The 17,714-nt window shown below is 47.5% G+C and overlaps 1 protein-coding gene across 1 annotated transcript in view; it reads right to left on the minus strand.

Moving 5' to 3' along the window:
• LOC102937321 (deleted in malignant brain tumors 1 protein) overlaps positions 1 to 17,714 on the minus strand; it is an 86,553-nt gene that overhangs the window by 48,837 nt on the left and 20,002 nt on the right. The window contains exons 7-9 of the mRNA XM_043534838.1: positions 16,969 to 17,298; positions 13,080 to 13,409; positions 8,549 to 8,878 (exon numbers count right to left, since the gene is read on the minus strand). Coding sequence (XP_043390773.1) covers positions 8,549 to 8,878; positions 13,080 to 13,409; positions 16,969 to 17,298 — 990 coding nt within the window. The remainder of the gene's footprint in view (positions 1 to 8,548; positions 8,879 to 13,079; positions 13,410 to 16,968; positions 17,299 to 17,714) is intronic.

Below are 17,714 nucleotides of genomic sequence, written 5' to 3' on the forward strand. Positions count from 1 at the left end.
GGGAGAACAGAACTGCACACAGTATTCCAGGTGAGGTCTCACCAGTGCCTTGTATAACGGTACTAACATCTCCTTATCCCTACTGGAAATACCTCGCCTGATGCATCCCAAGACCGCATTAGCTTTTTTCACAGCCATATCACATTGGCGGCTCATAGTCATCCGGTGGTCAACCAATATGCCGAGGTCTTTCTCCTCCTCCGTTACTTCTAATTGATGCGTCCCCAGCTTATAACTAAAATTCTTGTTATTAATCCCTAAATGTATGACCTTACACTTCTCACTATTACATTTCATCCTATTACTATTACTCCAGTTTACAAGGTCATCCAGATCCTCCTGTATGATATGCCGGTCCTTCTCTCAATTGGCAATACCTCCCAGCTTTGTATCATCCGCAGACTTTATTAGCACACTCTCACTTTTTGTGCCGAGGTCAATAATAAAAAGATTAAATAAGATTGGTCCCAAAACCGATCCCTGAGGAACTCCACTGGTAACCTCCGTCCAGCCTGACAGTTCACCTTTCAGTATGACCCGCTGTAGTCTCCCCTTTAACCAATTCCTTATCTACCTTTCAATTTTCATATTGATCCCCATCTTTCCCAATTTAACTAAAAAGAAAAGGAGTACTTGTGGCACCTTATAGAGACTAACCAATTTATTTGAGCATAAGCTTTCATGAGCTACAGCTCACTTCATCGGATGCATACTGTGGAAAGTGTAGAAGATCTTTTTATACACACAAAGCATGAAAAAATACCTCCCCCCACCCCACTCTCCTGCCGGTAATAGCTTATCTAAAGTGATCACTCTCCTTACAATGTGTATGATAATCAAGTTGGGCCATTTCCAGCACAAATCCAGGTTTTCTCACCCTCCCCCCCCGACACACACACACACACAACCCACTCTCCTGCTGGTAATAGCTTATCTAAAGTGACCACTCTCCTTACAATGACAGGTTTCAGAGTAATAGCCATGTTAGTCTGTATTCGCAAAAAGAAAAGGAGTACTTGTGGCACCTTAGAGACTAACCAATTTATTTGAGCATGAGCTTTCGTGAGCTACAGCTCACTTCATCGGATGCATACAGTGGAAATTGCAGAAGACATTATTATATACACAGACACCATGAAACAATACCTCCTCCCACCCCACTCTCCTGCTGGTAATAGCTTATCTAAAGTGATCACTCTCCTTACAATGTGTATGATAATCAAGGTGGGCCATTTCCAGCACAAATCCAGGGTTTAACAAGAACGTCTGGGGAGGGGGGGGGCGTAGGAAAAAACAAGGGGAAATAGGTTACCTTGCATAATGACTTAGCCACTCCAGTCTCTATTCAAGCCTAAGTTAATTGTATCCAATTTGCAAATGAATTCTAATTCAACAGTTTCTCACTGGAGTCAGGATTTGAAGTTTTTTTGTTGTAATATCGCAACTTTGGAGTGGAAATCTATCAACTGCATGAAAAAACTTGTACAGATACAGACAGACATCATCTTCCTTTCCAAATGCAAACAGATGGACATCGTACCAAAAGGACTGAAGGTAAAAAATCCATTACAATCTACATACCACACAGACTATGCTGTCAGCTTGTGCCACACGCTCTCAAAGAAACTGCGGAATCACCTGATCAACATCCTCTACAGCAAACAGGGAAAGATTAAGAATGAGCTCTCAAAAATGGATACTCTCATAAAAAACCAACCTTCCACACAAACTTCCTCGTAGCTGGACTTTACTAAAACTAGACAAGCCATTTACAACACACACTTTGCTTCTCTACAAAAGAAAAAGGACACTAAACTTTCTAAACTACTACATGCCACAAGGGGCCACAGCAATGGTTCCCTCAACCCACCCAGCAATATTGTTAACCTATCCAACTATACTCTCAGCCCAGCAGAAGCAGCTGTCCTATCTCGGGGCCTCTCCGTCTGCCTCTCCACCCCCACGAACATGATACAGTTCTGTGGTGACCCAGAATCCTATTTTCGACGTCTCCGAGGAATATTTCCAACATACCTCTGAACAACATACTAATCCACAGAGACCTCCCTACCAACACTACAAAAAGAAGGATTCTAGGTGGACTCCTTCCGAAGGTCGAAACAGCAGACTGGACTTCTACATAGAATGCTTCCGCCGACGTGCACGTGCTGAAATTGTGGAAAAGCAGCATCATTTGCCCCATAACCTCAGCCGTGCGGAACACAATGCCATTCACAGCCTCAGAAAATAACTCTGACATCATAATCAAAAAGGCTGACAAAGGAGGTGCTGTTGTCACCATGAATAGGTCGGAATATGAACAAGAGGCTGCTCGGCAGCTCTCCAACACCACTTTCTACCAGCCATTACCCTCTGATCCCACTGAGAGTTACCAAAAGCAACTACAGCATTTGCTCAAGAAACTCCCTGAAAAAGCACAAGATCAAATCCGCACAGACACACCCCTGGAACCCCGACCTGGGATATTCTATCTACTACCCAAGGTCCATAAACCTGGAAATCCTGGGCACCCCATCATCTCAGGCATTGGCACCCTGACAGCAGGATTGTCTGGCTATGTAGACTCCCTCCTCAGGCCCTATGCTACCAGCACTCCCAGCTACCTTCGAGACACCACTGACTTCCTGAGGAAACTACAATCCATCGGTGATCTTCCTGATAACACCATCCTGGCCACTATGGATGTAGAAGCCCTCTACACCAACATTCCACACAAAGATGGACTACAAGCCGTCAAGAACAGTATCCCCGATAATGTCACGGCTAACCTGGTGGCTGAACTTTGTGACTTTGTCCTTACCCATAACTATTTTACATTTGGGGACAATGTATACCTTCAGATCAGCAGCACTGCTATGGGTACCCGCATGGCCCCACAGTATGCCAACATTTTTATGGCTGACTTACAACAACGCTTCCTCAGCTCTCGTCCCCTAACGCCCCTACTCTACTTGCGCTACATTGATGACATCTTCATCATCTGAACCCATGGAAAAGAAGCCCTTGAGGAATTCCACCATGATTTCAACAATTTCCATCCCAACATCAACCTCAGCCTGGTCCAGTCCACACAAGAGATCCACTTCCTGGGCACTACAGTGCTAATAAACGATGGTCACATAAACACCACCCTATACCGGAAACCTATTGACCGCTATTCCTACCTACATGCCTCCAGATTTCACCCTGACCACACCACACGATCCGTCGTCTACAGCCAAGCTCTGCGACACAATCGCATTTGTTCCAACCCCTCAGACAGAGACAAACACCTACAAGATCTCTATCAAGCATTCTTACAACTACAATACCCACCTGCGGAAGTGAAGAAACAGACTGATAGAGCCAGAAGAGTTCCCAGAAGTCACCTACTACAGGACAGGCCTAACAAAGAAAACAACAGAACGCCACTAGCCGTCACCTTCAGCCCCCAACTAAAACCCCTCCAACGCATTATTAAGGATCTACAACCTATCCTGAAGGATGACCCAACACTCTCACAAATCTTGGGAGACAGGCCAGTCCTTGCCTACAGACAGCCCCCCAACCTGAAGCAAATGCTCACCAGCAACCACATACCACACAACAGAACCACTAACCCAGGAACCTATCCTTGCAACAAAGCCCGTTGCCAACTGTACCCACATATCTATTCAGGGGACACCATCACAGGGCCTAATAACATCAGCCGCACTATCAGAGGCTCGTTCACCTGCACATCCACCAATGTGATATATGCCATCATGTGCCAGCAATGCCCCTCTGCCATGTACATTGGTCAAACTGGACAGTCTCTACGTAAAAGAATAAATAGACACAAATCAGATGTCAAGAATTATAACATTCATAAACCAGTCGGAGAACACTTCAATCTCTTTGGTCACGCAATTAGACATGAAAGTTGCGATATTACAACAAAAAAACTTCAAATCCAGACTCCAGCGAGAAACTGTTGAATTGGAATTCATTTGCAAATTGGATACAATTAACTTAGGCTTGAATAGAGACTGGGAGTGGGGCTAAGTCATTATGCAAGGTAACCTATTTCCCCTTGTTTTTTCCTACCCCTCCCCCCACAGACGTTCTTGTTAAACCCTGGATTTGTGCTGGAAATGGCCCACCTTGATTATCACACACATTGTAAGGAGAGTGGTCACTTTAGATAAGCTATTACTGGCAGGAGAGTGGGGTGGGGGGAGGTATTTTTTCATGCTTTGTGTGTATAAAAAGATCTTCTACACTTTCCACAGTATGCATCCGATGAAGTGAGCTGTAGCTCACGAAAGCTTATGATCAAATAAATTGGTTAGTCTCTAAGGTGCCACAAGTACTCCTTTTCTTTTTGCGAATACAGACTAACACGGCTGTTACTCTGAAACCAATTTAACTAATAATTCCCCAATTGGCACCGTATCAAACGCCTTACTGAAATCTAGGTAAATTAGATCCATTGCGTTTCCTTTGTCTAAAAAATTTGTTACTTTCTCAAAGAAGGAGATCAGGTTGGTTTGGCACGATCTACCTTTTGTAAAACCATGTTGCATTTTGTCCCATTTACCATTGACTTCAATGTCCTTAACTACTTTCTCCTTCCAAAATTTTTCCAAGACCTTGCATACTACAGATGTCAAAGTCTACAGGCCTGTAGTTATCCCGATCACTTTTTTTTCCTTTCTTAAAAATAGGAACTATGTTAGCAATTCTCCAGTCATACGGTACAACCCCTGAGTTTACAGATTCATTAAAAATTCTTGCTAATGGGATTGCAATTTCATCTGCCAATTCCTTTAATATTCTTGGATGAAGATTATCTGGACCCCCCAATTTAGTCCCATTAAGCTGTTTGAGTTTCGCTTCTACCTCAGATATGGTAATATCTACCTCCATATCCTCATTCCCATTTGTCATGCTACCATTATCCCTAAGATCCTCATTAGCCTCATTAAAGACTGAGGCAAAGTATTTGTTTAGATATTGGGCCATGCCTAGATTATCCTTCACTTCCACTCCATCCTCAGTGTTTAGCAGTCCCACTTCTTCTTTCTTTGTTTTCTTCTTATTTATATGGCTATAGAACCTTTTACTATTGGTTTTAATTCCCTTTCCAAGGTCCAACTCTACTTTACTTTTAGCCTGTCTCACTTTATCCCTACATGTTCTGACCTCAATAAGGTAGCTTTCCTTGCTGATCTCTCCCATCTTCCACTCCCTGTATACTTTCTGCTTTTTCTTAATCACCTCTCTGTGATGCTTGCTCATCCAGCTTGGTCTGCAACTCCTGCCTATGAATTTTTTCCCCTTTCTTGGGATGCAGGCCTCCGATAGCTTCTGCAGCTTTGACTTAAAGTAATCCCAGGCCTCCTCTGCCTTTAGATCCATACGTTCTTCAGTCCAATCCACTTCCCTAACTAATTTCCTTAATTTTTGAAAGTCAGCCCTTTTGAAATCGAAAACCCTAATTGCAGATTTCTTTTTGTTTATCCTTCCGTTCAGTTTGAACTGAATTAGCTCATGATCACTTGAACCAAGATTGTCCCCTACAACCTTTTCTTCTATGAGGTCCTCACTGCTCACCAAAACCAAATCTAAAATGGCATCCCCTCTAGTCGGTTCAGCAACTACTTGATGAAGGAATCCATCAGCTATCGCATCTAAGAAAATCTGAGCCCTTTTATTATTACTAGCACTTGTCCTCCAGTCTATATCTGGGAAGTTAAAGTCTCCCATGATCACGCAGTTTCCATTACTATTTACTTCATTAAAAACATTAAAGAGGGCTCTATCCATATCCAAATTAGATCCCGGCGGTCTATAGCACACCCCAAGCACTATCACAGGGGAGGCTCTGGTAGTTTTCTTCCCCAATGTGATTTTTGCCCAGACGGACTCTGTCTTATCCATTCCATCGCTTCTTATTTCTTTACGATCTACCTCATCATTGATATACAATGCTACTCCAACACCTTTACCTTTATTTCGGTCTTTCCTAAACTGCACATACCCTTCAATACCTGTAGTCCAGTCATAACTACTATTCCACCATGTTTCTGTTATCCCTATAATATCTGGTTTCACTTTCTGCACCAGTAGCTCTAGTTCCTCCATTTTGTTACCTAGGCTCCTCGCATTGGTGTACAAACATCTTAATTTTTGCTGTTTGGCCTCGCTCACATTCTGTACACTATTAGGCACGGTCATTCTACAGCCAGTATGACCTATTAGACTGGTATCCACGCTGCCCTTCCTCCTTGGATCCAACTTGGATCCAACTGGATCCAACATCCCGCACCCCCTCTCCTGTACTAAGCCCCCTCCCACACCCAAAGTCCTTCCCAGAGCCCTTAATCCGCACCCCATCCTGCGCCCCAACGCCCTGTTAGCCCCGCACCAACCGGACTATAAATCAGCATTCCAATGAAGATCAGAAATGCTGATTTATAGAGCTTTCCAGTTGGTGAAGTGTTGGATAAAACAGCTTTTACTGTATTTTGGATTAACAATATTAGCGCTGTAAAAATGGTAAAAGAAATAGTATTTTTCAGTTCACCTCATACAAGTCCTGTAGTGCAAACTCTTTACTGTGAAAGTGCAACTTACAAATGTAGAATTTTTTTTGTTACATAACTGCACTCAGAAAAAAAACAATGTAAAACTTAGAGCCTACACATCCTCTCAGTCTTACTTCTTGTTCAGCCAATCACTCGGACAAACAAGTTTGTTTACACTTACGAGAGATAACGCTGCCTATTTCTTATTCGCAATGTCACCCGAAAGTGAGAAGAGGGGTTTGCATGGCACTTTTGCAGGTAGCATTGCAAGGTATTTACGTGCCGCATATGCTAAACATTCACATGCCCCTTCATGCTTCAGCCACCATTCCATACGACATGCTTCCATGCTGATGATGCTCATTAAAAAAGTAATGTGTTAATTTAATTTGTGACTGAAATTCTTGGGAGAGAATTGTGTATCTCCTGCAATGTATTTTACCGGCATTTTGCCATATCTTTCCTGTTACAGTAGTCTCGGATGTTGATTCATTACATGTTGTTCGTTTTAAGAACACGTTCACTGAAGATTTGACAAAACGCAAAGAAGGTACCAATGTGAGATTTCTAAAGCTAGATACAGCACTCGACCCAAGCTTTAAGAATCTGAAGTGCCTTCTAAAATCTGAGAGGGACAAGGTGTGGAGCATGCCTTCAGAACTCTTAAAAGAGCAACACTACAATGCAGAAACTACAGAACCTGAACCACCAAAAAAGAAAATCAACCTTCTCCTGGTGGCATCTGACTCAGATGATGAAAATGAACATTTGTAGGTCTGCACTGCTTTGGATCGTTATCGAGCAGAACCCATCATCAGCATGGACACATGTCCTCTAGAATGGTGGTCGAAGTATGAAGGGACATATGAATTTTTAGCGCATCTGGCACGTAAATATTTTGTAACGCTGGCTACAATAGTGCCATGTGAATGAATGCCTGTTCTCATTTTCAGGTAACATTGAAAACAAGAAGCAAGCAGCATTATCTCCTGCAAATGCAAACAAACTTGTCTGTCTGAACAATTGCCTGAATGAGATGTAGGACTGAGTGGATGTGTAGGATCGAAAATTTTACATTGTTTTATTTTTGATTGCAGTTATTATTTGTAAATCATTCTCCTTTCCTGGTAAAGAGATTGCACTACAGTACTTGTATGAGGTGAATTGAAAATATTATTTCTTTTGTTTCTTTTTTACACTACAAATATTTGTAATCAAAAATTAATATAAAGTGAGGGTATGCTATTATTGTGTAAAGGTGCGATTAATTGCATGTTTAATCATGATTAATTTTTTAATCTCACAATTAATTATGATTTTCTTAATAACTTGACAGCCCTACTCCCCACCACGACCATGCAGTCACCTATAGGGTGGAACAGGGTAGATGAGAGACAGGGCACAGAAACTCACGGGCTGTGTAGGAGAGGGAGTGAGGAAGAACCCTGTCTCCAGCCACATCACTGGGGCATATTACAGGTCCAGGAGTAATTAGCTGAGATGGAAATCACCCGGAGTGATGGTGGTAGGAACCCCACACTTCATAAAGGGATTCCTCAGTGGCTACAGGATTCATTCAACCCCAAATCCCACAAATAGAACCCATGGTTACCCAGCACCCCATGCGTGCTGTAGTGGGGCAGGGGATCAGAGCGATCAGTGACGGGGAGGGTCTCTCACAGAGGCGCATGTACTGCTCCCTGCAGCGCAGGCCGTAAGTGCTGTGCTGGGGCACTGAGGCCAGCACTGACTGCGAGGGGAGAGCGCCCCCCACTGAGCCCCCATCCTGCTCCCTGCAGTGCAGGCATGTAGAACTCTGTGGGGACAATGGGATCAGCACTGAGACCGTGGGAAGAGTGACACTTACTGTGACCCCGAACTGAATCCCTTAGCACCATGCTGGAGCACTGGGGTCTGTGCTGAAAGCTTCCCAGCCCAATCCCTGCACCACCCACAGTGACATGATGGATGAAGGTTACCTGAGCACTCGACACCAGCATCTTCTCCGTGGGTACAGTTACTGTCTCCCCAAGGCTGAGCCCTGCAATCGGAGAGGGCAACTTCTGACCCTGTGCAGTTCACATTAGCCAGCCAGATATGCTCAGATCCTTGCCCAAAGTGAGCCCCGGCGGGGGCTGATAACGCCGTCCCACAGCCCAGCTGCCTGCACACGACTCCAGCATCCTGTAAATCCCAGCTGTCATCACAGACAGTTCCCCACTTCTTGTTATGGAACACCTCCACTCTCCCAGCGCAGTGACTCGAACCGTTCACCAGCCGGAGCTGAGCCACTTCTGAGATGCCGGATTCTGCAATCATTCAAGGGAATAAACACTCAGTGAGGCTCCTATGCGTCTAATCTCTCGTGTCGCTGGGGAATGTAGCGCCTTCTGCTGACGGGTCTGACCAGTCTCTGCACACAGCAACTACCTATCAAGGGCTCCCCACCACTGACCAGGCTAATCACTGGGGCAGTGTTGAAGTTTTTCCACTCCCCTCCCAGCCAGCTCTCACCTAGTTAGGCAGACTGGACTGCAGTCTGACCTACTGCTCCCACTAAAGCACTTAATGAAAAAGATCATCCCCCCTCCCCCGCACTGCCTTGATGTAGAAGCTGGCGGGAACCTCCTGGGGAGCAGATTTACACCCTCACTCCTGGGGCTGGTATTCGCTCCAGTGGGATACTGTGCAGTGCTGGGGGATAGACGCTGCCATAAGCATATTGGTGATTGGGAGTTGAACACAGTCACCTGTGTCATTAGTGGCTGCCTTAGCCTGACATCAGCATCAAATTTACATGTGTTGGCTCCATAGCTCCCTGAAAACGTCACCCAGAGTCCATCCCCCTGAGAACTGCCTGGAGCGCAGTGACGGCTGCCAGGAATCTGCTGCGCTCCAGGCTGACAAGGTTTGCGCCCAGTGCAGAGGCAATGCACACTTCCTCCAAGCAGGTTGGCCCCCTCCTGAAGCAAACACCTGCCCCTGCGATTCCTTCTGACTTGCCACGACTGACTTGGCAACATCGTTTTGTGGCAACCATTGCTGCAGTGGGGTCTAGTGCTGCCAGTCCAGGACCAGTCTCAGATGAATGATGGCAGAGCTGGGTTGACAACTGTGCCCTCACAGAGGGGCAGCAACTCTGGAGAGACTGGCTTGCTCATGGATTTTCAGAAGCCCTAACTTGTATCTGCCTATTTGCAACCTGGGATACAGATCCTGGACTAGGCTTAATGGGCCCTGACCAGACTGGCCCAAGGAATTGCTACAATGCAGAAATGTGGCTTAGCCTGATCTTCTCACTGTGCCTGTGGGGCAGCAATACAGACAGTCACACGTGGTCGTGGTGGAGGAGAGCCCCATCAGAAGAGTGGGCTTTGAGGATGCACAGTCAGATGGCTGAACAAGCTAGAGATAAGCGTAACCCACACACCTCCTGGGTGTGGTGTTGTGTCCCATCTACTGGCACTGAGACCACTTAGGAGAGAGCAATTAATGAGTCTGCTCTACAGCCTTAGCTAACAGCCAGTTGGCTTTTAGCTCATGTGATAGAGGCTCATGCACTGAGCTCCAGAGGGCCCAGTTTGATCCTGCCCACGGATGACCAGGGTCTGTCGGCATTACATAAGCAAGGTCTGAAAGACCCTCTTCCCTGACAGCTAGTGATGAGCTGGGGAGGGGGAAAGGCTTCAGGACCAGACGGTATTTACATGCACACACCCACTCTGCCTAGATATCCAGCAGACAGAGCTGTGTTGGCTGGAGCTGGGTTACAAATCACTGTGTATTTGAATGCAGGGCTAGTGAAATGTTGTTGTCCTGATTGAGTAAATGGCAGCAGAACTGGGCTTAGCCTGCCCTGACTGAGGGGGTCACCCACAACTGAACTAAACCCACTAACCAGGGGGCTTAGACACCAGACCCCTATCAAGAGTGAGACGGGGTGGAAATGGGTGTTCCGGCTGAGGTGTGTGGGCTCTGTGTAAGAGGTCTAGGCATAGTTTAATCTGCCCCTCACCACTCTTCAAAGGTAGAGCTAATTAAGGCTCCTTTAGGAGTCTTTTGGGATTAAGTGATCACTAGAGCAGAAATCACCTGCTGTGAGACAGTGTTTCTGCCCAGCCTGCTTCAGCATTGAGGTCTCTCCACTAAGAGCTGATAGTCCCTGAGAGCTGGGGGGAGCCTCAAGAGAGCGACCTGCAGAGGTCACAGTAGAGAGGCTGGGGGCAGCAGGAGGTGAGGGCGAGCAGAGTGATGAGTGGCTGGCAGGGCAGCTGCCACCAGAGCAAGCACCCAGACAGCACAGCGAGCCAGCCCTCTCCTCCCCACCTCCATGGTGGGAGCTGAACTCACACAGGTGCACCTCTGAACTCTGGGTCTTCACTAACCAAAGACAACCACTGTGAGTGGGGTCAGTGGAGGGACAAGGGAGGGGCACATTAAAGGAACTTTGGGTTGCTGGATTCAAGATCCTGAGGCAAAAGATACTGCCCAGCATAAGCTGGGATAGGTGTTTTGCTCATGGTTTTATCTGTTTCCGGCGTTTTCCAAAGTTAATGCCGCTGGGCTTCCCTGCTTTTATTAAAAAGTTTCTTTTCTGCACTAAGACTGTGCTCACAAGAGGGGAAGCTTTGCCTCGTAGAAGCACCCAGGGGGTGGTGTGTAATTGTCCCCGGTTACTGGGGTGGGTGCTCAAACCAGACCTGTGTTATATTCCTGGAAAGGAACCCCTAGATATTGAACCCGGCCCTGGTCGCTGCCAACTCCACTGGCAGAAGGGTTACATAGATATCGGCTTGTGACATACACAAAAGAAGAAGACTCCCCGCACTGACATGCAGCCACTTCTGGGGCAGGACAGGGCAGCTGAGAAACAGGACAAGGAAATATGTATGCTGTGTAGGACAGGAAGTGAGGAAGAATCACGTCCTATGTCTCAGCTCTTGGGAAAATTACAGGTTCTTGGCTAATTTCCTGAGATGGAAATTAGCCAGAATAAAGTGATTAGGAACCGAACTCTTGAGAAATTGGCCCTGGATTTTTAGTTTGAGTGAGCGGCTGCAGGCTCCATTGACACAAAATCCAACCAGTGGAAGCTGCAGATACCCAGGTCCCCATTGTGGACGCTGGCCCAGAGATAACTAGACCCCAACTGGCAGAGAGCAGAGGGATGCCTAGAGTTTTACGGGGATCCCCTAGGTGAGATATATGCACAATAGCTCACCAGAGGTGGCATGTGAGGTCTCTACCAACAGCCAGCAGCCCGCTGGTCGCCCTGATGGGAGCAAGATGTTTGTATGGGACATAGTTGAAGAGAGATGTAAAATGTGGAATATGACGCTCCAGAAGTGTGGAAGTGAAGCTTGTCACCTGCACCACAGTAATCCCTTTGGCTGAGCCAATCAGCACATAGAACAAAGCACAGCCATGGAGACAGGTTATATTCACTGTCTGGGCCCAGTGAGGGCCTGAGAATTTGCAAAGACCAAGGACCCGCAGCACAAGTCTCCGAAGAGAGACCTCCTCTGGGAAGAGACAATGGTCTGTACCTACAAAGAAAGAGGAGAGGGGACAAGAACTCCCTTTCACCCAGGAGGTGGCTGACAGTGTTTGTCTCAGAAACAGGAGATCACAGCCAAGCCTGGAGTAAAACTCTGGAAGGACTGTGGGGTGAGCTTTACTCTACCAGACAGAAAAGTATCTCGTTCAATGAGTCTAGGGTCTAGTCAAGGTGGTATGATTTTATTGGCCATGGAACCATTTCTTTCCAACCCTTCTCCTTGCTACTCCTCGAAACTCTACACTCTGTGAAATCACTTGTCCTTGGTGTGCCTATGAAGGGATCTAGAGCTGTGTGTTGATTGGGGCAGAGATGGGAGCTGGAGCTGGTCAGCTGGGGGCTCTGTTCCTTTGGGAGCAGCGGATCTGTGACTGCTGTGAATGCCCAGCGGGACAGGGGCTGGGTGCTGCAGGGAGACACATGGAGGGCTGGGCCTGGAGTGTGCCTCTCACAACCCAGAGAGAAGCCATCCTGTGAGGCCTAAAGGGCACAGCTTGTGTTCTGTGGCCAGGAGAGTCGGGGAGCTTCCCCCCAGCGGGCACAGACAAGGTTTCCTCATGCCAGGGGCCCATGGCACCACACTGGGGCATTGGTGTCAGCACAACTGCAAGGGGAAAGCACCCCCTACTGACACCCCATCCCCCTATCTGCAGCACAGGCCCCTTGGCACTGCACTAGGGTACTGGTGCCAGCACGGACTTCAAGGAGAGAGCGCCCCCTACTGAGCCTCCACCCTGCTCCCTGCAGCACAGGCCTATAGAACCGCTCAGGGGAATTAGGGTCAGCACAGCGTGTGAGAGGAGAGCACCCCCTATTGGAACCGCCATACAGCTCCCTGAAGCACAGGCCCCAAGCACCATGCTGGGGTTAGTAATGGTTGTGAGGGGAAAATGCCCTGTAATGAGCTTCCCACCCTCCTCCCTGCAACATGCACGGTGCTAGATGAGAGTTACCTGAGCACACAGCACCAGCATCTTCTCCATGGTTACAGTTATTGTCTCCCCAAGGCCGAGCCCTGCATTCGGTGAAGGCAGCTTCTGTCCCTGCGCAGTTGACGTCATCCAGCCAGATATGGTCTGATCCTCGCCCAAATCGAGCCCCTCCTGGGGCTGATAACGCCATTCCACAGCCCAGCTCCCTGCACACGACTCCAGCATCAGTTATGTCCCAGCTGTCATCACACACGGTTCCCCACCGTTGGTTGTGAAGCACCTCGACTCTCCCAGCGCAGCGACTCGGGCCATTCACTAGTCGGAGCTGAGCCTCTTCTGAAATGCCAGAGTCTGCAAACACGCCAATGGAATAAACTCTCAGGGAGGTTCCTTTGCATCTGATCAGTAGTGATGCTGCAGAACGTAGCGCCTCCCACTGGTGGGTCTGAACAGCCTCCACACACAGCTACCGCCTATCAGGGTCTCACTTCCCACCACAGATATGCAGCCGCCACAAGGGTGCAGCTGAGAAACAGGCGAGGGAAATCTGGCCCAGTCATTTAGGCAGGACATGGGGAAGAATTCTGCATCCAGTCACCATGGTGCCAAATATTAAAGGTTCATGGCTCATCAGCTAAGATGCTAATTGGCCGGGGCAATGGGGTTAGGAGCCTGATGCTTAACAAAGTGACCTAGGGTCCCTACTCCTTGTGAATGGCTGCAGGCTCCATCTGGCACTGAATCTGATCAGCGGGATTCATAGACCCCCAAGGCCCAAAGTGCCCACTCTGACCACCTAGTCTGACCTCCTATGTAGCACAGGCCAGAGACCTGCCCCAGAGTAATTCCTAGGGCAGATCTTTCAGAAACAACGAATCCTCATTTAAAGATTGCCAGTGAGGGAGGATCCCCCACAGCTATTGGTAAACAGTTCCAACAGTTAATAATCCTCATCATTACAAATTTGCATTTTATTTGTAATCTAAATGTGTCTCTCTTCAACTTCCAGCCTTCGGATCTTATGAAACACTTTCCTGTAAGATTGAAGAGTCCTCTATTATCACATTTCTGTTCCCCATGATGGTAATTATAGACTGTGATCAAGTGACCCCTTCACCTTCTCTTTGTTAAACTAAACAGACTGAGCTCGTTGCGTCTGTCACCACAAGGCAGGTTTTCTAATCCTTTGATCATTCTCATGGCTCTTCTCTGAACCTTCTTAAATTTATCAGCATCCTTCTTGAATTGTGGGAACCAGAACTGGATGTGATATTCTATACCTTGTGGGAGCGCCCTGTAACCCCCATATTCCTCATTTACATATAATTGTGATATTGCATATAAAGCATGCCACGTGAGGTATCATGGGAAAGGTTATGATCTGCTGAAAGCCATTGTTCCATCTAAATATGTGTACCATTAATGCATATAATATTATAAGAATTGAGTTGTATAGTTTTCACTAAAATATGCTGTGGGTTTGGGAAGCACCCAGACACTAGCTCGCCAGAGACAATGACAAAAGAGCTAACAAATGCGCAGGTGGATGTTCAACAACCATCAATAGCCATTGTCCAGCAAGGAAGTTACAATTCAGTGACTCAGCTGCATAAGACCACACCTGGGAAATTGTTCAACCTTGACTGGGGACCAGACATGCCTGGATTTGTGTTCTCCAAGCACATGGGACTAAGTGTATAAAACAGAACACAGGGGGCCCATGCTTGGCCTTTTCTCCTCCTCCCCCGCCCCACCTATGCTGCAAGCAACAAGGACACTCAGAAGACTGAAGACTCCAACAGAGAAGACTGGCCCAGGTTTCAAGGGCGATATCTGTGTACTAAGAACTGCAATATCCAGTGGGGTGAGAAAAACTGCTTAGTCTAGTTGTTGCCCAGTCTAATAGGGTTGAGAGTTTAGGCTGCGTGCTTATATTTTATTTTATTTTGGTAACGAACTCTGATTTTTTGCCTATCACTTATAATCAATTAAAATATATCTTTTGTCATCAATAAATTTGTTTAACTATTTATCTTTACCACTAAATTTGCCTGAAGTGTTTGGTAAATCTCCTAAGATTTACAAAGGCTGGTGTATATCCACTTTCCATTGATGAAGTAGTGAACCAATTAATAAATTTGCACTGCTCATCTTGAGCAGTACAAGACGGTATATTCCTGAGGTACAAGGGTGGTAGCTGGGGGGATTTGGCTGGTGCCTTTCTCAGTGTGATTCATTAATGTCTCTAGGAGCATTCATGCAATCTAGCTGGGTGTGGGGGCTCCGCATGCGGTTGTGCTGAGTGATCACAGTGCCTGGAGGGGTTTGCTGCTTGTCACTAGCAAAGCATTGTGTGAGACAAACCAGGCTGGAGAGAGTTAAGGAGGCACAACGGTCCCACAGTCCCAGGCTGCACCCCGGGGATCCCATCACACTGGAAACAGGATTCCCGCAGCGTTTGCACCAACTACAGAGGTAAAATAACCTCTCTACAGCTACTCAAGATTCCCCTGTGTACGCATCCCAGGATTGCATTAGTCCTTCTGGTCACAGTATCACTCTGGGAGCTCCTTTTCTTCTGATTATCCACCCCCCACCCATAAAACTTTCTCAGGGTCACTGCTTCCCAGACAGAATCCCCACTCCTGTAAGTACAGCCTGCGTTCTGTGTTCCTAGATGTATAATTTTACATTTGGTCGTATTAAAAGGAATCTTGTTTCCTTGTACCCAGCTTACCTAGCGATTCAGATCCCTATGTGTCAGTGACCTGTCCTGTTCTCTATTTACTAGTCTCCCAATTTTTGTGTTATCTGCAAACTTTCTGACTGATGTTTTTATGTTTTCTTCCAGTTCATTGATAAAAATGATAAGTACCGTAAAGCCAAGCAGTGATCCCGCAGGGCCCCAGTCAAAACACATTTCCCGATGACGATTCTCCATTCCCAATTACATTTTGAGACCAGTAAGTTGTCCAATTTTTAATCAGTTTAACGGGTGACACATTGATTTTGCATCGTTCTTGTGCAGTGTTAAGTCGAATGCCTTACAGAAATTTAGGGAGACACGGTGGGTGAGGCAATATCTTTCATTGGACCAGCTTCAGTTGGTGAGAGAAACAAGCTTTGGAGCTCACGCAGAGCTCTTCTTTGGGTCTGGGCTCTGTGTAAGCTTGAAAGCTTGTCTCTCTCACCAAGAGAAACTGGTCCAATAAAAGACATTTCCTCACCCACCTTGTCTCTCTTGTATCCTGGGACCGACATGGCTGCAACTAAACTGCATACAAAAATGCAGCTGAGAGTCAGGGCACAGAAATATGGTGACTGTGCAGAAAGGAAGTTGGGGGAAATGTTTGTCCAGTCAGAGCTGCGGGGGACGTTACAGGTTCAGAGCTAATTGTTTGTGCTGCACATTGTCCAGCATGGCTGAGTTAGGAGCCCAACTCTTGTCAAAGTGACCCTGGGTTTCTAGTCCCCAGGAGCGACTGCAAGCTCTGTTTGACACCAAGTCCCACAGCTGGGATCCATGCTTACCCAGCGCCCCATTGTGCCAGGGAGGGCGGGGGATCAGAGCGATCAGAGCGGGGAGAGGGCCTCTCACTGTGCCCCACACTCCACCCTCTGCAGCTCACGCCCCCTAGCGCCGCTCTGGGGAACTGTGAGCGTCGCTGACTGTGAGGCGAGAGCCCCATACCCTGCAGCACAGACCTTTTGTCAGCCAGCGGGAGGACTGGGGTCAGCCCAGACTGCTAGGGGAGAGCACCCCCTCCTGTGTTCCCAGCCTGCTCCCTTCAGTACAGGCCCATAGCGCTGCGCTGGGGCACGGGAACTCAGATGGGGAACAGGGGCTGGGCTGAAAGCTTCCTAATCCACTCCCTGCAGCACCCACCGTGACAGAAGAGATGAGGCTTACCTGAGCACACAACACTGGCATCTTCCACGTGGTTACAGTTATGCTCTCCCCAAGGCCGAGCCTTGCATTCGGAGAGGGCAGCTTCTGTCCCTGTGCAGTTAACCTCATTCAGCCAGATACGGTCAGTTCCCTGTCCAAACCGAGACCCGCCTGGGGCTGATAACGCCGTCCCACAGCCCAGCTGCCTGCACACGACTCCGGCATCTGTTATGTCCCAGCTGTCATCACACACGGTTCCCCACTGCTGGTTGTGAAACACCTCGACTCTCCCAGCACAGCGACTCGGGCCGTTCACCAGTCGGACTGGAGCCTGCTCTGCAATGGCTGAGTCTGCAAATGCTCCAAGGGAATAAACACTCAGGGAGATTCCTTTGCCTCTGATCACTAGTGACATTGGGGAACATGGCGCCTCGGATCTGATCAGTCTCTACACATACCAATTGCCTGGCAGGGGCTCATTCTGCCCTACTAATACACAGCCACCTCTGGGGTGGGAACGGGCAGCTGAGAGACAGGCCATGAAAACTCATGGGCTATATAGGAGAGGGAGTGAGGAAGAACCCTGTCTCCAGTCACACCAGTGGGAGATGTTACAGATTGAGGGATAATTAGCTGAGATTGAAATCACTATGATGGGGGTCGGAGCCCCACACTTTATAAAGGGACCCAGGGTTTCTACTGCCCCTGAGTGCCTGGAGGCTCCATTCGACCCCAAATCCCACAAATGGGATCTATGGTTACCCAGC

The sequence above is a fragment of the Chelonia mydas genome, chromosome 23 (genome assembly GCF_015237465.2).
Source record: "Chelonia mydas isolate rCheMyd1 chromosome 23, rCheMyd1.pri.v2, whole genome shotgun sequence".
Lineage (NCBI taxonomy): Eukaryota > Metazoa > Chordata > Testudines > Cheloniidae > Chelonia > Chelonia mydas.